We start from the raw sequence: 23,024 nt of genomic DNA, 5'->3' as shown, positions 1-23,024 counted from the left end.
TCAGTGGACAAGCGTGGACATTGGCTCAACCCCCACCCCTCTCCCTATTTGTCCACGTGGAGATTTTTTTACTTATGCAAAATTTAACAAAACAGAAATGCATTGTGCTAAATTTAGTTTTCAACTTGATTTATGCAGTATTTATTGAAAAAGCTTACGTGAAAGGAAACTCCAGTCTGAATGCCCCGACACAATGCATACGGATTCTTAGTCGTTGCGGAAATTGGAGCTTTTCCATGCATTCCATGCTTTCTATTAAAATCCGTATGCAAACTGTTAGGACCTTAAGGTGAAACGGCACTGAATCCCAACATGGCCGCGTCATGGCACCCATATCCTTACATGGACGCCATTACATTTCCGGCCATGTTGGGATTCAGTACCGTTTTACCTTAATTCTTGTGATCTACGTTACCCATGGATGCAAAATGCAATCCACATTTGGTACAAGCGCGACCTAAATGGTAAATGAGTCACATGACTGGTGAATATTTGTGGATTCTTCTGTTACCTTTACATTTCCCAAAGGAGGTAAGCGTTTGGGAGGCATGATCACTTTCCGCGGCAGTGAGGGTAAGACCGGTACCCCTTAATTTTATTAGATAGCATCAATGAATTGCATTTTTAAACACTGAACATATTCGTATTCATCGTTTCAGATATCGTGACCGATATGAATCGTCAAATAACGAAATATATATAAAAAAAATGCGAGTGCCGCCGGAGCGCAATTGAATGTAATTACTCGTGAGCAGTGTTGAAAAATTCATAGCAGCAAAAAACTCAATGAGATTTCAAACACATGAAATTTCAACCTTGATCACAAGCGCCAAACTCACATATGAATTTCTCTCGCTATTATACGCGATGTCTCTGTTGCTATGCGATGTGAACCAAATTCAGCTGTGAGCATTTTGCTTAATTATTCCACAGCTGGCATTTCATACTACGAACCAGAGAGCAACCCAAGCAACACAGCTTGTTATCGAATAGTATAATATTACATATATCAGAACTTCTCTATTACCTGAAAAGCGCAAAAAACTTAAGTCTAATGAAACAAGAATTGAAAGAAGTATGTATCAGGTTATTTCATACCAATTTAAAACGTTATTATAGCATAATCTACAACTTGTTCTTCCAGTAGTTTAAATTTAGTAATGGTGACGTAATAAAAACTTCGTGTTGACATGTTGACAAAACAAACATTATACATTAGATATGAGCTGTCAAATAAATTCATGTTATCCCAAAACATCTCAAAACCTTAATAATAACGACATATGTTTTCAAAGTACGTTTATAGTACGCTTAAGCGACTAATTTCCACGAATATTATTTTCTAACTTGTTTTGTGTGTTACTTGGGAAAAGAGAATCTACCGTCAGAGAAAACATCAGCAGCGAAAAATGCAACACACATTCATGAATTAAGATGGTAAACATATTGGCGGAATTTACATTTTTCTTTCACGGGAATCGACATTTCCTTAACTATAAAGTAACAAGCCTAATAAGAATTAGATAAACATGTTGTTTAAATGTGCGTTTTAGTTTAATATTCATTCGGCGCAGGATCGGTAACGGACGGTTGCCACTAAAATAAAGTAAGTTTAGTTTAACTTTGCGATTTATTTAGAGATTTATTCCCTCACGCTCACTCACAGCTACGTATCGCATGAGAGAATGCCTACGCTGCTCAACAAGGAATTTGTATGTATATGTCCATGGCTCCGGGTAGCAGCTGAAGCAAAGCAGAATGTGATCAAGCGGGAAGAAATAGGTGTGAGTTTAGTGCTTCTTGCTATCAAAACAGAAAAACTCACGCGTGATTTTTTTCTGCATAGGCTCAAGCTGACATGATTCACAGTTGATTTTGATTTTTTTTCAGTTTTGAGATTTTGAGTTTTGACCGTCACTACTCGCGAGTAGGTTTTAATCTCAAATTCTCAGAAGGAGTTTCAAGTTCATTTTTAGTCTGCGGTCAACACGCCTTAAATCATCGGCAACTCGTTTACAGTCTTTTACAGAGAAAACAGATGTTATTCAATGTTACGGCTGTTATGGGTATCTCTTATATACCGTATAAACAACTATTGTCCGGTCACCAAGCTATTCCTTCAAAAATATCCGAGACATGTTAAGATCTAGTCAATGTTATCCTAGCTAATATTGTAGATAGACGTCTATTGAACTAATTGTTGTATCTTAGTGTAACTTGAGGTCATATAACCCATCATGCGTCTTCAAGTCAAGGGACTGGCCGCTTTGTCGGTGGATACGGAACTTACTCGATCAGTCAGGCTCAATTTGAAGTACATGATTTGACTTTCATCGTGTCTGTCTTTGAGTTCTAGTGTGATTTGAAGTGTCACATAATACGTTTGGTTAATTTCAAATTGCGTCCATTTTCATATTCCGTATTTACTGAAAATTACTCTGGCCATATATTCGGAACTGATTGGGCGAATCCAACCATAATCAATAGCGACATATTGGACATCATTGCTTTTCATTTCGCGGTGGTAAACTGACTGGTGCCAAAATTAGGTACCGGTCTTACCCCCATACTGATTTCCAGTGTTGCAAGCCCACACTAGAGTGGTTTAATTTTCTCACACGCGTTTTAGTTCTAACGAACACGCCGGCATGAGTATCTCCTACGGACTCTCGCTCTTATTTTTTCATGTACTGCGACAAGTTTTTGCGAGTGTATATTTAGCTATCGACCACAGTCGCCGCTCTCGCTCGTCATTGCAATCCAAGCAGCTGACACCGATCACTCGCGAGGCTTCGCAGTCTTATCCGCGTGTGTAAGTGAGGGCGTAAGGTGAACAAAAAAAATGCAAAATAAGGATCCATATATCCTAGTATGCCACTAGCCCGCACGGGCTGTTGGCTTCTCACAAGTTGTTGGCCTTGTGAGCGGGCTGTGCAGAAAGACACTTCGAGGTTGTGCGCTCGCTAGTAAGTAGGTAGCAGGATGCATGCACGCAGCATCGGCGGATGCTTATTGTACGCTTGCGTCAGTTGCGTAAGCGCTGGATGCTGCTTATACTCGCTCACATGAGACTGGGCATACTTTACTTCTCGCTCGATTTGCAGCATTTGCGATTTCACCCGCCAAGTTTTAAGCGCCGTCTATTATACGCAAGGTATGTAATATCCCTTAATTTAAAAAAACACACATAGGCAAAAAACTGAAATTTAAATTCGATCTATAGCAATCGGACGTTCATATGTATGGCCTAAAATCGAAAGATGGGGTGCGTGTCCCAATTTTCCCTGCCTTTTACATACCCGTGCCTACCATATCGCGTATTCGCAAACATGCAAATAAAAAATAATTCAAAGATTTAAGGGTCATTAAAAATCATTCACAAAATAAGCATTAAGATTTGTTTTACTAGTCAACTTTAGTTCGATTTTGCTTAAACTTATACAAAATGCGGTAATTTAACGGTGTAAAATACTCGCACACTGATGCACGCCGCCGCCGCCGATAGTAACGAACGGCGTCACGCCGGCGATAAACTGACCGGCGCACATCTCTATCTGAAGGCACTTTCCACTGGCAACATTGACAATTGTGGTGATATGTTTGTCAAATTGTTGGTGCTGAGTGTAAACATAGTAAACAAAAATAATAATTACAAATACAGCTCGTTTATCGGAAACATTGATATTGTTGAATGATTAATTAGGAGCAAGAAACAAAACAAATAAAAAACAAAATCATAAACCAACCAAATGAAAATGATGAATAACATAAGGGAACAACGCGCATTTCTATTTTTTCCATTAAAACTTCTGCTAAATTTAGACTTTGTTCTTTGGATAAGAACTTAACGCTGAAAATATGACACGAAGCACGTTGATCTGCAAATTGTGCATATATAAAATTCAGCCCCATCATAAACTCGAATAAATTTCACAAACAAGCGCTTGAACTAGCGCTCGGTGTGGATAGAACAACTTTCTTAAAACCGTTTACTATCTGACGGTTCTTTCACATCGACTTAGTAAACTTTTAGCCTTGCGTGAGCCTTAGCATAGTAAGGCAAAAAGAAAAAAAAAATAACCCGTTCCCTGCTGCCCGAAAGGAAACCACTCCAAAGCAGCAGTTTTTGTTTTTATTTTTTTTTGTGCTCGTTTGCATCACTTTCCGGCCCCTTTTCGGGCTCTGAGCGTGTCACGCGAACCTTCTGCTGTAATCAGCATACATTTATTTCGGTATCCGGGTTTCCCCCGACCGAGTTCGGGGGTGTTCCGCGTGCTTGTCTTCTATAGGTCACCCAGCTCGGTCCGGTCCGGCCCGGTCCGGTCCGGCCCATGTGGCACAAGCAGCAAATGGACGACCTCAAATAATGCGAACCGAATTCCCAGAGCTTCATTAGCCGTAATAAAAATGAAAACTTGCCGGTTCGCAGGCGAACTTTGCCCCTGATGACCGGGGCTGGCTTGAGGGCATTTTTGCGACTAAATTTAGCAAAGTCAAGCGGTGGGAGGCAAATGGTTTTAATTTTGGAGGTGTTCAGGCACGAAATGGCCTGCTGGCATGATATTTTTAAGTACAGTAGACTGACTAGGCCATCAAAATTCATACTGGTTTGCAGAAGAAAGAATTATTAGGTGTTTTTCAGTTGCTCATTGAGCTGATTTTTTTTTTTGAGCTCAATGAAATTAAACAACAAATGTTTTGCTTTTCTTTTTATCAAGATTGCGTTTAAGGAAACGCTGGATTAAAAATTAACTCAAAATGGAATGTTTCACACGCAGAAAACAATTCAACACGAAAGGAATTAAAACTGGAGTTTACTTAAATGACCCAATAAACAAACCACCCGCCATCGTTTGGAAACACACGTTAGGACTATCGCCCGGGAACCATCAGCAACCCACACATACCGAAACGAAACACACGCTACTCGCATGTCGCATGTGGTTTCACACACCAAACAGCAAACTGGCCTTGCTGCTGCTGCTGACCACTAAAAAGCAGCAGCAGTCGCAAGTCGCAGTGTGGCCGCAACGGCACCGGAAACGATTCTCCGTCAAACCCCAATTGAAATGCAAATGAGGACACGCCGGGCTTGTGGCTGTTTTGAACCGGGCGTTTTATTTTCCGCAAGGTCTCTCTCTACCGTAGGACCGAAAATTCCCTGTTAGGCATAGGACATCCTAGACCAGTAGGTGGCCGAAAAGCTGTACCAGTAGCAGCAGCGGGTCATGAATTATTCATGTACTTTCTTGCAAAGCAAAGGTGAACTTGCAGTTTGCAGCGAAAGTGAATCCTTTTGGGCACTTTCCTATCTTTATCCGATAAAAAACGGTACTACTGCGGTACTGACCTACTATTAAATTTTACTGATTGCAGATTAGTAATGGGACTTGTTCTTAACAGAGGATTTAAGTTTTCATGCAGGTAAAATGCCAAATATATACCAGGTTTTGCTATCAGTCGTAAAGAATAGATTTTATCTGCAAACAAAGTATAGGTTCGCATGGGTATCAAAATAACATATTCCCGTGACAGTTATTGTGAACATCCATTCTGCTAGCGTGTCATGCATAGAACACCTAACCATGAATAATAAAATTTCCTACACGCATTCTGCGCCACCTTTTGATTGTGTGACTGAATTTAGCCAAACGATTAAGGCTATAGCGTGATAATTCATTTTTTATATAGGCAAGGACAACACTTCTGTCTCTATCTCTCTCTATTCTATATTTAGATTTATAATAACGGAAAACATAAACAAATACTGTAAATTATGCCTGCAGAATGATGATAGTTTTGCCTTCGCCATGTTATACATAGAGTTGTGTTTCAAAATAATCATACTATAAAAACGTATGTTTACTTTACTTGTTGAAAACATTAAAGAACTAAAATCCCTCCATAATTGAACATTTAAAACAACAATTTCACAATCTTTTGGTACGCTAACTATCAGCTCATTCCAGTAACATTCAACCTCAGTTTCAATAGCCGTTGCAAATGTTTAAATTCTTCAATTGATCTCACGAAGATAAAGGTCTTGAGATAGATTGAAAAATAAAATAAATAAAGATAGAGAATAGTTAACCCAGTCGCAATAGTCGCAATGGAATCAACGTATCCTTTTAGTACAATCGAAGAGATCCCATCAGGTCCAACCGCTACAGAAGATTTTAGTTTTCGAACGACTTAGCAAAGAAGTTGTCTAATTTCGTTGTGCGCTACCATATTTTCCTGCTGGGAAACTTAACCCATTAAGCTCCACACTTTTTCGAGCAGAGATAAAAAGCTGAAACTTTCAGGAAAGTTTTGTTTTGGATCAACTAGAAAAAACCGCTGAGATGTATTTTCCGTCCCGTAATGGTACGCCGAAAAAATGCATACGCTGGGACTTACAGGGGCGGGGGGAGGTAACTTTCACCGGTTTCGCTTTTCCCATCCGGGAACTAAGTTACTAGTTTGAGCTGAATGACAATTAGCAAGACCTATTCTGTTTATACGGCTGCAATTTTATTATATGTAACCTCTAAGCTTTGAGCAAAAACAGGTCGATTAGATTTTTTCCCGATCTTTATTAGTTTCTTAGGGTCCTAGTTGATATCTGGTCGAAAATCAACTTGAATGGAGACGACTGCTTGAAACAGCACGAGTTTTTGCCCTGATGACGAGGAAATAAAGTCTTGAAACGTTGGCTTAGACAACCGATGGACTAGTTTAATAGAAACCCGAATACCAAAACGCCATCACTAAAACCAAAAATAGAAGTAGCATACCGTTGGTATCAAGGGGCTGGTACCGAATGAGCGAAACACAAATGGCCGAATAACAACCAACCGAAGTCCAAATTTCCGAATTTAAATAACTGTCACAGAAGGCCGAAATTATATTTTCGGTCGAATATGATATTCAGCCATTTGCAATTCGACCATTAGATCTATAATGCCATTTGTGTTTCGGCCATTCACCTTCCGCAAATTCTTAATCAGTGTTGCAAAGACCACTCTCGTGTAGTCTCATTTTTGCACACACGTGCACTCGTTCTAATGAACACGCCGGCATTAACATCCCTTTCGAACTCTCCGAATTATTTATCATAGTGCGACAACTTTTTGTGAGTGTGCATTTAGCTTAAAACCACCGTCGTCACTCTCGTTCATCATTGCAGTCCGAGCAGCTGATAGCGATCACTCGTGACAGCTCGCACTCCCACCCACGCGTAGATTTAAGGGCGTAAGATGAAGAAGGAAAGAAAAAATACTACAAAATCTGTATCCAGGTGTGCCTCTAGCCCTCACGGGTAGCTGGCGAGTTGATTGCCTCGTGAGCAGGCTATGCAGAATGACGCTACTAGGCTGTGCGTTCGCGAGTGTTTTTTTTACCTTTGTTATAGTATATATGTTACAGTACATAACCTCCTAGTTGGCTTCGAGGCATGACGCTAGTCTAATAAGCCAGTCGTCGTATGTTGGAATCTCGACTGTGAGAGGCTGTTAGAGACAATAGGATCGTAGCAACTGGCCCTGCAATTATCCTGCACTCTAACAGCTGACTGCGAAGTCAGTCGTATAAAAACAGAAGGTCAACTTTCGATAACGGAATGTAGCACCTAGGCTTTGCTTTGCTTATCTATACCTATAAAAATGGATTTCTGTCTGTCTGTCTGTCTGTTCCTATGTTCCTTTTAGAATCGAAAACTACTGAACCGATCGGCGTGAAAATTTGCATGTAGGGGTTTTTAGGGCCAGGGAAGGTTCTTATGATGGTTAGAGACCCCTACCCCCACTAAGAGGGGGGGGGGGCTTCCATCCAAATGAAACACAAATTTCTGCATGACTCGAGAACTAATCAAGCAAATGAAACAAAATTTTACATGTGGGTGTTTTTGGAGACATCAATTTTTTCTATGTTGAATTGAGACCGCTCCCCACTTTAGGAGGGGGGGCTCCTATACAAATGAAATACAAATTTCCTCATAACTCGAGAACTAATTAATCAAATGGAACCAAATTTGGGGGGTTTTGGAAGCAGGGTTTTTTTAATGATGGTTTGAGACACGTTACCCCTGTGGTAGGGGGATAAGGGCTCTCATACAAATAAAACAGAAATTTTTGCGTAACTCAAAAACTAATCGAACTCGAGAAATTTTAGACTCTTTCATAAAACATTGATCAATAACAAGACCTCCAAAAACTTTCAATAGAAACATTAGATAATTCAGCGCGAGACAGCCACAGACCGCGAGTATTGCCGGCGACCTGCCGTCGGAAGCGCCGGCCACTGCGGGGGGCAGCCCCCCGTAGAGATCACCTCTATCTTGGTTTATTTATTTTCCTAGATCTACTGACCTCTACTACTTTCCTTCAGTTGGGTCACCCCTGCGAAATTGTACTTTCTACGAAAAGATTTTCCGTGAAATGGTATTCTGCGAAACTCTATATTCCGCGTTATGGTCAACCGAGAATTGGTGTTCCGCAAAATGGTATTCGGCGATATGGTTTGTAATGATGGTGAATATTTAAATGCTATCCGCTTTATTTTATCAGGCTGAGCGATGGGGGGAGTTGTTTTCTACTTTACTGTGAGGGAAATTCGTTTATTAAAACACTCATGAACTCCCCAGAAACTTGCAAAAAACGAGATTGTGACAAAGGTCATCCGAGATTCACGATTTATGTACAACACAGTTTAATTTATGGCAATACGAAGTTTGTCGGGTCAGCTAGTAGTATATAACAAAGGTTCGACGAACTGGGTAACTGAGACTGTGTGTGTTTTTTTTCACGAGTGGGAAAATCTGCTGAGTACCTTAAAAGATACGGTACTATCAGAGACCTGGAAGACAACTCAGGGAATGGGGTTTAGGTATCCCGACCCCCCTAATGGGGCGTGACGATCCCGACCTACTAAAACCCTACTCGAGTCTTCAGCCTCAATCCCCCCGGGCACCACCTTATCGGTATTACTTCAGCTTAACGCACTCGCTTAGATAACTACTGGACTATGGTAGTTAGGCTGTTTATTCGCCGTTGATCGGCTCTCCAGCGGTTTTGTAGTTCAAGTACAACCTGGGTAGCAGCCGCATTGACCGCTCCCCAGATGTCCGAGCTAGAACACATCTTTTGGACTAAGTTATTCGGAGTAGTGTCCTGTCCGCTCACTGCTTGCATGTTGCTTCTCGCGCCCACGAAACGAGGGCATATAAATAAAACATGTTCTGCAGTTTCTTCTACATCCACGCATTCGGGACACGCGGGGGACTCCGCATGCCCGAACTTGTGCAGATACTGTCAAAAACAACGATGCCCTGACAAAATATGTTTCAGGTGAAAGTTGACTTGGCCGTGGCGCCTGTCGACCCACCCGGATACGTCCGGGATAAGTCGATGTGTCCACCTGCCTTTTGTGGAATTAGACTATGCCCGCTGCCACGACCACATGTTCGATCTTGTGGTACTCTGTATGCCTCTAGTTCCACGTTGAAGTGCTCTACGTCCTCGCTAATTATGATGCCAATAGGCATCATACCAGCTAAGACGCAGATTGGCTCATGTGAAACTGTGCGATTCGCACTCGCCAGTCTCAAGCACATGAGACGATAGGTGCTTTCCAGCTTAGCTAGATAGCTTTTGGTACCTAACGCCGGTGACCACACCGGCCCCTGAGTATGGACTGGACCACGTTGGCTAATAGCCTTCGCTTGCTATTCGCAGAGCTATTAGACATCATACGAGACAATTCCGAAATAGCTGTGGAAGCCTTCTTCCAGGCATAGTCGACGTGGCGCCCGAATTTGAGCTTGTCGTCAACCATGACTCCCAGGAGTTTTAAGGACCGCGTTGGCGAAATAGTGCAATCCCCGACGCTGATCTTTGCTTGCTGCACTGACTTGCGGTTGTTCACCACGATAACCTCCGTTTTATGATGCGCAAGCTCCAGTTTCCTGGATCGCATCCAATCTTCAACAATGCTTATCGAGTGGACAGCCTCTCTGATAGATTCACCGTAGACTTCCAAGGTGATGTCGTCCGCAAAGCCGACAATCACAACCCCTACCGGGAACTTTAGCTTCAACACCTCGTCATACATGACGTTCCACAACACCGGGCCCAGTATGGAACCTTGCGGAACCCCTGCGGTGATTGAAAAGCTCTTCTGACCCTTCTCCGTGTTGTAGCATAGCACACGATTTTAGAAGTAATTTTCCAGAATCCTGTACAGCGACACCGGCACTTGGACGTTCCGAAGCGAGTTAGCTATGGAGTCCCAACTAGTGCTATTAAACGCATTTCTCAAGTTGAGCGTGACAACTGCGCAATAGCGGATACCTGTCCTCTTGCGCTGGATTGCCACCTCGGCTGTCTTAGTAACAGCTGGATGGCATCCACTGTAGATTTGCCCTTTCGGAAACCGAATTGGTTCCTTGATAGACCGTTTGTACCCTCCGTGTACTGTACGAGTCTGTTAAGGATAACCCTCTCCAGCACCTTGCCGGCAGTATCGAGCAGACAGATCGGCCTATATGACGAAGGGACCCCCGCCGGTTTTCCCGGCTTCGGCAATAGGACCAGGTTCTGTCGCTTCTATCTGTCCGGGAAGTGGCCATCTTCCAGGCATCTACTCATTACTGCTCCGAATAGTTCAGGGGCCTCCAAAATAGCCGTTTTAATGGCCAAATTCGGAGTTCCGTCTGGTTCCGTTGCCTTGCTCACCTTTACGGGTTTAGCGATCTCAATGAGTTCCTCGTTCGTAACCGTCGCTTCCTTCCCGACCTGTAAACCGGTATCGCCCACGTTACTTTGGATGTTCGGTATGGAGGCCGATCATCTTACGCTATGGTCTGAGATACTGGAACGTCGGCCGTGGGACGACTCAGCGGCCTGGGATCAGGGCCTTGGCTCATGGCGCGGAAAGAGGCTCTCGATGATCCGCTCCAGTATCTCTGGTTATCACTCTGCGGGCACCATCACGCCCTCGGTCTTTGCCATTTCGACTCTGTAGGCGTCACCTCAGAGGTTTGGCATTAGCACATAACCTTTCAAAGCAGGCTTTTAACCTACTCTTAAGCGTTGCGCGTGCAGCAACAAGTGCTACTTGACATTCAGACCTGCCTTCGTCCGAACGAGCTCTTAGGATAACTCCTCGCACGAAGGCACGCTCCACGGAGTTCTGCAATTTCATCTGTCCACCAGTAAGCCGGTGACCTACCATACCTAGGTCGGCCTTTCCTAGGCATGGTACCGTCACACGCTCGCGACAGTACCTCAACCAAATGATCAGCATTCGGATCGGGCATACCGCGATCGCCGCACTCTCTTCGGCTTGCTTCCACAAATACTTCGGGGTCGAAGTATCATGTCTTTCATCCGCGATCCACGGGTGGTTGGGGTGTCGGCTCTACTCGCTGCTTGCCGCCACGTTATCTGATCATCTCCATAACGGACCGCCTGTTGGTCATTGTGAGTGTAGCTATTGTCTACCCTCCAGTCTCCTATCAGACTAGGACTGCCGAATGCCACGTCGATGATAGACTTCATATAGAATTTGACTCTGCCAGTTTTATTAATTACAAATTCAAATACAAATCAAAAATAATATTTGAGCTGGAAATGCTCATATCAAATGACATATAATATGGTATAACAAAGGTTCCTTTCACCACTAGGTGGATAAAATCGGACTTTTTTACGATTAGGGAAATCTGCTCGCCACCTTAGAAGCGTTCGCGAGTGTGTAAGTCACAGAATGCCTGCTTACAGCAACGGCGGATGTCGTATGCTTGCATCAGTGGCGTAAGCGTTGGATGCTATGTTTCACATACGCGCTCACGTGAGAGTAGGTATCGTTTACTTCTCGCTCGATTTGCAACATTGGCCTTAACTGACATTTGATAGAACTAGAAAGTTCAGTGCATCCCAACGTCTATAGGAATGATTATCGTTATAAAAAATATAGTTAAAAACAACAGGTCAACAACAATTAATAGTAGACAGTAGAAATATTTCAGGCAGTAAATGTCCCTAAAGTTGCTAGACTTTTATGCACGAGCCCACACAATTGTGTAGGTAAAAGCTTCTGGTAAAAGGACTAATTGATATCAGTTACGTGACTTTAAAAGTGTAAAAGTTGGACAACTAGCTTTATAGTTATACTTTATTTGTTTGTTTATTCTAAAAAAAATCATCTCACAGCATATGGTCTTAATGATCTAAAGTAACGTAATATATCACATGCTTTTGTAAATTCGCTGACGGAAGGTCTTTGTAGACACGTTAAAATCGAATAAATGGTAAGCTTTTTGGAATCGTCCGCTCACACTCAACATTGTCAATGACAACATGTCATTATTGCCATATACAGTGTTTCTAGGAGGTTGTCGCAGCCACTGTCTGGGTCTGGGATAAGTCGATGTGTCCACCTGCCTTTTGTGGAATTAGACTATGCCCGCTGCCACGACCACATGTTCGATCTTGTGGTACTCTGTATGCCTCTAGTTCCACGTTGAAGTGCTCTACGTCCTCGCTAATTATGATGCCAATAGGCATCATACCAGCTAAGACGCAGATTGGCTCATGTGAAACTGTGCGATTCGCACTCGCCAGTCTCAAGCACATGAGACGATAGGTGCTTTCCAGCTTAGCTAGATAGCTTTTGGTACCTAACGCCGGTGACCACACCGGCCCCTGAGTATGGACTGGACCACGTTGGCTAATAGCCTTCGCTTGCTATTCGCAGAGCTATTAGACATCATACGAGACAATTCCGAAATAGCTGTGGAAGCCTTCTTCCAGGCATAGTCGACGTGGCGCCCGAATTTGAGCTTGTCGTCAACCATGACTCCCAGGAGTTGCCATATACAGTGTTTCTAGGAGGTTGTCGCAGCCACTGTCTGGGCTTTAGAATGCGCCCTGGTGCGTAGATGTGAAGTTGACCAAGCAGGGCGGGACTATCAATTTCACCTTGTAAAATTTTTGCACCAAATATAGCTTGGTTGGCATTTCGTCGATCTTCCAATGTTTCAATGCCAATCAATGCACACCGGCTTTTATAAGGAGGCAGGTCTGGCGGATTCATCCATGGTAGGTTGCGTAGCGCGTATCGAACAAACCTACGCTGCACAGATTCGATTCGGGAAATCCGTATCTCTTCATATGGCGACCATACAATTGAACCGAATTCAAGTATAGATCTAACTAAAGAACAGTACAATGCACGTAGACACAGTGGATCAGTGAAATCAGCAGCAACTTTCCAAACAAAACCAAGTTGGCGATTAGCCTTGTTCACAGTAGCAGAGTAGTGCGCTTTGAAGGACAATTGGTAATCTAACAGAACGCCTAAATCATTAATTTGATCGACACGATTCAAAACAGTTCCGTCGATGGAATAGTTGAACAGAATAGAATTCTTCAGACGCCGATAGGAAATCACACAGCATTTTGCTATACTAATCACGAGATGATTCAGCCGGCACCACCTGGTAAAGCTGTCGTGCATATCCTGTACACGGAAATAATCATCTAGCTTGCGGACGACGAGATAAATTTTCAAATCATCCGCGTAGATCAACACACAACTGTTCGGTATAATCGAAGAGACATCATTGAAGAAAAGAGCGAATATAAGTGGTCCTAAATAACTTCCTTGAGGAACCCCGCACTGCGGACTGAATGTTGTCGATTCAGTCGATCCTATCTTTACGTATAGCTGTCGGTTTGTTAAGTAAGATTTCAGTCAATCACAGAGTCTATCTGAGAAGCCGAGACGTCGAAGTTTGGTGTAAAGTATTTCGTGGTTCACTGTGTCAAAAGCAGCCTTGATATCCGTGTATATTGCATCAATTTGTACACCAGCATCCATCTTGCTGATACAGAAGGAAGTAAACTCACAGAGGTTCGACTCCACAGATCGCTTGCGGAAGAATCCGTGCTGAGGTGGTGTAATGCAGTTTTTGTATGCTTCAAAAATCACTCTGTTCAGTATGGTCTCTAAGCATTTCGACCCGGCAGACAGCGAAGTTATCCCACGATAGTTGGCAACATCCGTTTTGTCTCCTTTTATGTATACCGGCGTCATACACGAGCTTTTCCAGATTGTAGCAAAAGGTCGACGTTGCAGTGAGAGATTGAAAATCCAAAAGCTAAATACGTTCTAGGAAAGATACTAGTTTTAAAGCAACAGTTTTCCGAAAAATTATGAAAAATGTGCTGTCTTTAAACAGCTAGACACTCTTATTATAAGTATTTATTAAGTATTTATTTATTATTATTAATCAACGGGCTCGATTTGGCCCCAATGATTGTCAGGTTAACATAAAAATAGTCAAGTCGAATTGAGTAAGATTCTATCAAACGTATACAAACAGATTTTAAAATAACTGTATCTTCGAGGTTTACCTCTCCCGAAAAAAGCGAATGAAACTGCCCTGTAGTATCCGTCGTGGCAGATGAAAGTCGAATAACGACGATACTTGATTAAAGGCCCGCTGTAGACCGCCGATAGCGCCGTTCATACTGTAGTTAGTGCGACGAGGTGGCAATCTCAACATTGCATTGTTCCGCAACGCTCGTGGTTGAACATTTATGTTAATTTGTTCCAGCAGCGCGGGGCAGTCAATTCTCCCTTGTAAGCTATCCGCGATAAACAGTGCTCTGGAGCTAGCCCGACGAACACGGAGAGGTTCTAGATCGATCAGTTGACAGCGGCTTTCATAGCTGGGAAGACGGAACGGGTTTCTCCATGGCAATTTTCGCAAGGCGAATCTAAGAAATCGACGCTGAACGGACTCGATTCTTTCAGCGCTGTTGTTGTAGTTAGGGTTCCAAACAGACGAACAGTATTCCAGAACTGACCGCACCAGCGAACAGTATAGCGATTTGAGGCAGTATATGTCTGAAAAAGTTTTCGCGATCCTAAAGATAAAGCCTAAGGACCTTGAGGCTTTAGCGACAACATACGAGATATGATGCTTGTACGTTAACTGCGAATCTAAGACAACGCCCAAGTCTTTAATATGCGAAACACGTTCAATTACTGTGCCCTCGAGCGTATAACGAAACAGGATCGGATCTTTCTTACGGGAAAATGTGATTGCTGAGCACTTCTCCGGGTTCACTATCATACAGTTCACGTCGCACCAAGTGGCAAAGGCCTCGAGTTGATTTTGAAGAAAGTGACAGTCGTCAGTCGAGCGGATCCGGATGTACATTTTAAGATCATCTGCATACGAGAGTCGTGGGCCCTTAATGACCAAATTAACGTCGTTGAAATAGAGCAGAAAAATCAGAGGACCTAGATGGCTTCCTTGAGGTATACCTGATGAAGCTGGATAGCTATTGGATCGACAATCTCCAACGGCAACCACCAGCTGTCGGTCAGTGAGATACGACTGAAACCATTGCAAAAGGTTACCGCTAACACCCAGTCTATGTAGTTTGGCAATTGTGATGACGTGGTTTATCTTGTCAAAGGCTGCCGACAGGTCTGTGTACAAAACATCTGTTTGCGCTCGTTGTGCCATACCCTCCGTTATGTATGATGTAAGACACAGCAGATTAGTAGTGGTAGAACGCTGGAATGTGAAGCCATGTTGATCAGCACTTAGATATTGCTTACAGTGGGAAAGCAGAGGTTCCATGACCACCAGCTCGAATAGTTTCGAAACTGCGCTCAACGATGTGATGCCTCGATAGTTGTCTACATCTCGTTTACTTCCTTTTTTGTGTACAGGGAACATATGTGCAAATTTCCAACACGACGGGAAAATCCCACTGGAAATGGACATTCGAAATAAACGAAGCAACGGTGTCAGTAAGCAGTCTATGTGTCTCTTCAGGAATACGGAAGGTAGTCCATCGGGTCCAGGATTAAAGGACAACTTGAGCATGTTCGCAGCCTTTGAAATCATCTCAACATTGATGTCGATGGCACCCAGCGTTTGACCATATATTGGTACGTTGTTGGCTGTTAGGGCAATACGGTCCGCGCTCAATACCTCGTTGGAGAAAACACTTGCAAACTTCCTGGAAAAGAAACGGCATGTATCCTGAGGAGTGGCAGCAACTTCCCCGTTGTATTCCATTGATGATGGGAGCCCGGACTCTTTGCGTTGCTCGTTTACGTAATTCCAGAAAGACTTCGGGTGATGCTTCAATCTTCGTTGAATACTGCGTTGATACTGCGAAAAGCATTGGCGACTGACTTGCCTGTATAAATTGTTTATCCTCGTATAGTGGAGTTTTAGTGAAAGTGTACGAAATTTCGTGAATCGTCTTAATGCTGCTCTTTTGTATGACTTCAGCCTGCGTAGCTCATTCGTGTGCCAAGAGGGATGAGATGTACTGCGGAGACTACTTTTGGGTACGTGTCGATCAATAGCATATATCAGGACATGAGTGAAGGTCTGCGCAGCGGCTTCGACGTCATCGGGATCTAGTGTGTTTGCCCAGTCAATACTAGACAACAAATCATTGATGCTTTGTTGGTCAGCTTTACGGAAATAAATCCCAAGTTGCGAGCTACTTTACCGAGATCCTTGATACACGTTCCTCGGTAGATTGCTTTACCTGCCAGGTGAAAGTAAAATCGAATTAGCATTTTCCTTCACGTGAATGTGTTGACAGAGTACTTATTGGAGTTTAGGCTCATACAGTTAATTTTGCACCACTCAGCAGAGGCAGTCAGTTAACGTTGAAGAGTTGGAAAAGAGCATACTCTGTAGTCTGGATTTCAGAGAACAGAGTCATTGACAATATGCCCGCGGGCATTCAAGAGAAAAGCTTAAATACTTTGAAATAAAGTAGGAATATCAATGGTCCAAGATGCCTGTTCTGCAGATCTTCAGAAATTACAAGAGAACTCTTTGGATATATTTAGGCGCCTATCTTGACTGACAGACGATGTCACCAAGGGACAATAGGAACCAACATAACAGGTTTGATCCAAAACCCAGTCTAACCACCTTTACTGTCGCAATCGCATGATTTAGCTGGTCGCAGGCAGCTGATAGCTCCGTGCAAATGGCGTCAGTCTGAAAGTCATTGGACATTGCATCAGTAGTATATGTTGTGAATGACAGTAACGCGTTTAGCCAAAAATCTATGGGTTTTAGGACAGGCTCCAAGAAGCTTGGTAAATGCACACAAAGACGTGATGGATCGCTGTAACTGAAAGGCATTGCAGTAGGCAAAAGTTGCGATCGGAGAATACATCGTCGGCTGGAAGCGCGAAATAAGGCACTTGCGTGTGGTCATCGATGTCCGAACTTGAATAGTATTGTCGATTATGGCTATAAAAAGGCTGCTTGTAGCTAGAAGGATCCCAGCGTTAAGCAGAATTTCACCCAATAATTCGAGAATGGTTAGTAACAGGAGGAGGCTACTGGCCAGTGTAGCTACTCAAGTAAAATTTTTTCTTTTGTTTTAATTTTTACGACCAAAATGTGCCATAAAAACCGGAATAATAGCAACAAACAGCAGTAGAAACTAATCGTCTTTGAATAGCACATTCATTACTGTACCGGAAGCTGTTTACGTTATTGCCGGAATGATTTCCATTGAACTGAAATTAGAGGAGGATCAAGAGATCTACAGAAACAGAGACACCAGAGGAGTAAAGACAAGAAAACTGATAAGCGTGTGTAAAGTATTTTTTTGTCGCACACATAACGGTTAAAATCGTGGACGGTTGATTGTGGCGCGTCAACGTTCACTGTTCAGAAGTTTATCAATCGTTTCGTAGCCCTACGTCAAACTTGCGATCATATCTCGTGCATCATCTTTTATTTTTATTGTTAAAAATGCTTTAGCGGCTTTAACCCGAATCAGCCCAGAATTACCCCTCAAAATCGGTCAAATTTTCAACTTTGTAATGCTATTGCACCAAGGCACAGAGCTCAAATACTTAATGTGATATTTCTTATCGAACTATATCTATTTGTCTTCAAAATAGTGTTACTAAATTATGGAAATAGCGATTTGTTTTCATTTTATAGCGAAAAGTATAAAATTTGTCATGTGATGCCATATGCCATCATTGAGATGATTCGGGTTAAGACCGGAGACTTTTCCTTTTCGAAGAAAAACATGAAGATAGTAAGTTATTAAACTAAAAGAAAGTGATTCAAGGACAAGGAAATAAAACTTGTCGTGATCTAATCGATCCAATCCGTTTGTCAGTAATTTTCCAACTAATTTGCGTACTGAATCATTTATTACGCGTAGCACTCACAAAAATCCCCAAATCACCTCGGAACGTCATTCAAATGTCTCCGTCGTTTTGATTGTGTGACCATGTCCTGATTCGATTTACCGATTTTCCGACGCTTTGTGTGAAGTATAAAGAAAGAAAGTAAAATACTACATTTAGCTAGGTAGTACTGCGGCGATAAAACGCGACAAATTATGCAAATACCCAACGAAAGTAGACGGTATTATTGTGTGCCGTTGTAACGCTTGCGACATTCCGTGAAATTAATTAATAAGACGAATGTAACCGGATGTAGCCGGTTTTATCCACCCCTCCATCAGCGCTCAGTGGCCTAGCGTAACCGCAGTAGAACAACTTTCTTTCTTATCTAATGGAAAGTGTTAGGTAACCAAATTGAGCTAAACGCATAATTACATGCTAGTAGCATAGCGTCGTAGCGAGCGAGTAAAAAGTGCTTTCTTACTCAGCTGCTACTTTCGTCATCAGCTACACCGCCCGGCTCTGCTATCTAATTCGACTCAGCACATTAGTGCCATTCGATTAGACGCGCGCGGATTCGTTTTCGGTACGGAAATCATTAAAGACCGAGTAAAGGGGTTTTTATTGTGTAATTACCAAGTTCTGTCCATCCACTGCTACGCTGGTTAATGGGAAAAATCGTCCTGTTGGCACTTCCTTCTGTTCCAGACTGTTTTCCACTCCATCGAGCTTTGATAACACGACGACGACGACGACGACGACGACGATAGCGGATGGTAGCTCATCAGCGTAACAAAAAAAAAGGGATTCAACAGCTGCGCTGGCAGCTGGTTGGTGGGTTGGATGGGTGTGACGAAGTAAGGTGGAGGAAAACTTTCATCAGACTTTGATGATGATTACTTCTAGCGGACTGAATTTGCTGCAACCACGACTGTCTGTTCGCTGGGTGGTAGTACAAGCTTTTTTGAGGGGCCAAAAAAGTGGTAAAGGATGTACAAAGAAAACAACTGGTGAAGGCTATTTGCATTTCGACAATGATAAGAGCTAGTTCCACATATGTTATATTGAGAAATGTTTTTACAATTAATGTAAGTTAAAATCGATTTAGAATATTGCAAAAAAATTGCTTAAATAGTCTAAATTAAATTTTAAGAATTTAGTCGGAAAAGCGGTAAAATTATTTTTACTGCTTTAATAAATTTTGCACCTACGTAAATGTCATTCACAGTTTCAAGCTATCTTTACCGGTTTCATTATAATTTTGTGCTGTCACTCTCCAGCTCACCGAATACTTCTCGTATTTTTTTTCTTTTTTTTTTTTCAATATGCGAAAGATAAAAGCATTCACATTCATCAGAACGGTTTTCCATTTTCCTCCAGAGGCTTTTATTTTTTCTCTTCTTTCATCGTGCAAACAAGCAAAATAGACAACATTATGTGCGCGCCGCATCAGGAACCGGATTCGGAATGTTCGCGCGATGAAATACTCATTTCCGCGCCGTCACAACCCGGCAGCCAAAAGCCGGGGAGTTATTCGCCAGCTCGACACTTCACAATTGCACGCGGTTTGACGTGTGTTTCCTCCTCTGTGAACAGACAGACTGTGCCAATTAATTCGAGCAATTGTTTGTTCCCAACCAACCAACGCAACGCAACGAAACTAGCCCACGGGGAAGTTGGCGAAAATCGTCTGGGAAACGGAAGAAAGAGGTGGATAACTGGCTCGTCGGATTGGTCCATTTACTTTCTGTAATGCATTTTAAATTAGTTTGTTCAAATTTAATTCCTTTGCAGTCCGGTTCCGGTTCGGCTCGTCGACACTAGCCGAAAGAATGTGAAGGATTCTCACTCACTGTCAAAGACAGACATTCAGAGACAAGACTTTAGATTATGATGGTTTTTATGCCCTGCGGGCATTATTTTTGCGCTAGAATTAAATTTCGATTTAAATTCACACCCATAGACTGAGAATCGTCTACTACTTTCCGAAAACTTCCGCTTCTGATACCGCACCATTTTCTATTCGTTCGAGTTTCGTCCTTGTACCTACCTATAATACATATCGGCTTGCGAATGAACCGCAACCGGCCGCAGAAGCCCATATACTTGGACCGACAGCCGGCGGACCACAGCCGCACCAGGTATTCCACGCCGAAGAACACCACCAGGCAGATCTCCATCCAGAATAAGGTCTCGTTCGCGAACTTACTGTACTCGTCTATCGTCGACAGCACGCTAAATATCAAACACACTAGCACGAGCATGAATCTGCAACGAAACGAGAAAAAAACAAAATTACCCGTTTTAGAAAGGAAATTTTTGACTTTTTTGCCTGCAAAATAAGCTTTCAATGGCAGCTCTCAAATTCAATGTTTTACGCTAGTTTGATGCCGTCGAAACGCTCAAAGCCGTCGGATCTGAGCCTGATAATACTTTAGAAGATTATAATGCAACCCTTAGGGAACATGCTGTAGATTCCTTTCACTCTTTGCACGGTATGTAATAAATCCAACCAGCCAGTCCTTGGACGGACGGACGGACAGACGGACGATTGCAGCAACAGGAAACCCACTCCCGGCCTAGCAGTAATCATCGAGTGCATTATTAATACACTTCTTCATCTTCGCCGGTCATGTTGTTGGAGGATTTGAGGATTACCATCCAATCGCCCGCCCGCCCTTCACTTCACTCATGCACACTGACTGTCGATGCTCGGTGAAGCGAGTGAAGCTTTCCGGCTGGCAACGGCTCATCCCCCCTCCCCCAAGAGCGTAGCCGGGAACCAGCAGCAGGAAAAGGATTTTGACTCAAAATCCAAAAGCTCAGAACTACATATTTAGTGCAGTGCATTGAATATTGAATCGATTATCTGCATCCTAATCACGCTAGTGTTCATGCTTTTCAACGTTTCAACGATGACTGGCACACAACAGCTTGGGTGTACAATATCTAGAGCGTAAAGTTCTACCGACCGGAGCAACATGTTGAAATGCAATTATAAATAACTTCTCTTACTTTAAAACCACACGGCTCCAGATTGGAATGGTTTGGTCCACATTTATTTATTCTTCGATTATAGTCTATATCAAGAGATCATTGTTTGGAATGTTGTGTTACTAAGAACCTTGTTTTATTGGTTTGATAAAGTACACTGAAAACTAATTAAATCAACATTGACTAATAGAAACTGTACTGGACTATTTAATTAGACAAATTTGTTTGCTATCTTAACTAACAGTTGTTCAACGTATGCGACCATTCGATTTGTCAGTTATTGTTCGTCTAGAGTTGGCCGCAGAAATAATGAAATACTTTGTCCCATTGACAGTCAAATAGACAACAATAGATTTTTCGTACCATATTCCATATTCGTGCCGAATTAAAGGGTGTCCCACATCAAATTGCGCCGCCGAAGAAACGCTATAGAAAATTACCTGATTGACCGATCCTTTTCAAACTTTTAGACAATGAAATATAACCCATTAGTAACCTTTTCGCATATTTATTTCAATCAACTTCAATACCATAACTATATGCTCGAACTTTACGCTTAACTCCACTCAAAAATTTTAGAACAACATGTGGCTGCAGTTTCTTCTGTACGGAAATCCACTTTTTCTTCATGTCTTCCTTAGATTTGACCTCCTCAGGATGCTTTCGTAATGCATGCTTCATAATAGCCCAGTATTTTTCGATGGGACTTAGTTCCGGTGCATTGGGGGGGCTCATGACCTTGGGTACGAAAGTAACCCCGTTGGTTTCGTACCACTCCAGGACATCCTTTGAATAGTGGCACGAAGCTAGATCCGGTCAGAAGATCGTAGGGCCCTCGTGTTGCTTCAACAGAGGAAGCAGACGCTTCTGTAGACACTCCTTGAGGTAGAACTGCCCGTATACAGTCCCGGTAGTCACTTTGCCACATGAGCAACCAAATCATGTATTTCTTGGCAAGTTTTGAAGATTTCTGCATCCTCATCTGCCTCCGGAATATCAACCTTGTGCTGGCCGGTGAAGTACAGTAGCCTCGGAAGCTGCCGGAAGTCCGCCTTGACGTAAGTCTCATCATCCATGATGAGAGAGTTGAAGATTTTCCAGGTGTTTGCGCAAAATAAATTCGCGACGTTGCTTTTCGGGTAACGCCATTTTTTCTAATTTTCGATAATCTACCCGCGATACAAATACAGTGTAAACAATACACTTTAAACTACTTCTACCCAAAATTTCAAAAGAAAATACCCAATGGGTAACTTTACAGCGATTCTTCGGTGGTGTAACGAATTATTTAGGCTTTTTGCGCCACCAACAGCAGCTTATGCGCCATTCTCCATCCCTATGGAGGCTGCTGAGGCAAGATCGAAAGGGCCCAGCTAAGGCTCTTATTTCAAGGCAGGTCTAGTTCTCGGCTCAAACACTCAATATAATCTTTAGCAATCCCAAACGTCCGAATATTATTAGGGTTCTTTCATTACCGAATCCAAACCTTAATTGGAAAACTTAGGGAGAGATTACGACGCGGATCTGGCGCAGAAAGCTAACGCGGAATCAAAAGAAACACTTTATACGCAGTGGAATTTTGTCTAAGCGATTTCACACACGGGTCAGTAAATGTTACAAGGGGGACTATATTGCTTTTTTCTTGTGTACAGATGCCTAGCTATGGCGACATAATAGTCTCTAACGTGACGTCACTCCTGCATGGGTCTTTCAAAGGTTTAGGTTTCAAAGTATTGCTAGTATATACAATGGTTTAATCTGACCTTCGGGTTTGGCTAACCATGCTTGTGTTAGCAACGACTTCTAGTTCCTCCAAATTAGCGGCAAACGGTGTGATTCCTATC

General features: G+C 42.7%; 1 protein-coding gene across 1 annotated transcript in view; it reads right to left on the bottom strand.

Moving 5' to 3' along the window:
- Window positions 1–23,024, bottom strand: part of LOC128733908 (potassium voltage-gated channel subfamily KQT member 1-like) — a 126,390-nt gene that overhangs the window by 63,123 nt on the left and 40,243 nt on the right. Inside the window, exon 2 of the mRNA XM_053827774.1 lies at window positions 20,237–20,454. Within this exon, the coding sequence (XP_053683749.1) occupies window positions 20,237–20,454 (218 nt within the window). The remainder of the gene's footprint in view (window positions 1–20,236; window positions 20,455–23,024) is intronic.

The sequence above is a fragment of the Sabethes cyaneus genome, chromosome 2 (genome assembly GCF_943734655.1).
Source record: "Sabethes cyaneus chromosome 2, idSabCyanKW18_F2, whole genome shotgun sequence".
In the NCBI taxonomy this organism is placed as follows: domain Eukaryota; kingdom Metazoa; phylum Arthropoda; class Insecta; order Diptera; family Culicidae; genus Sabethes; species Sabethes cyaneus.
This window is presented reverse-complemented; position numbering and strand designations above follow the sequence as displayed.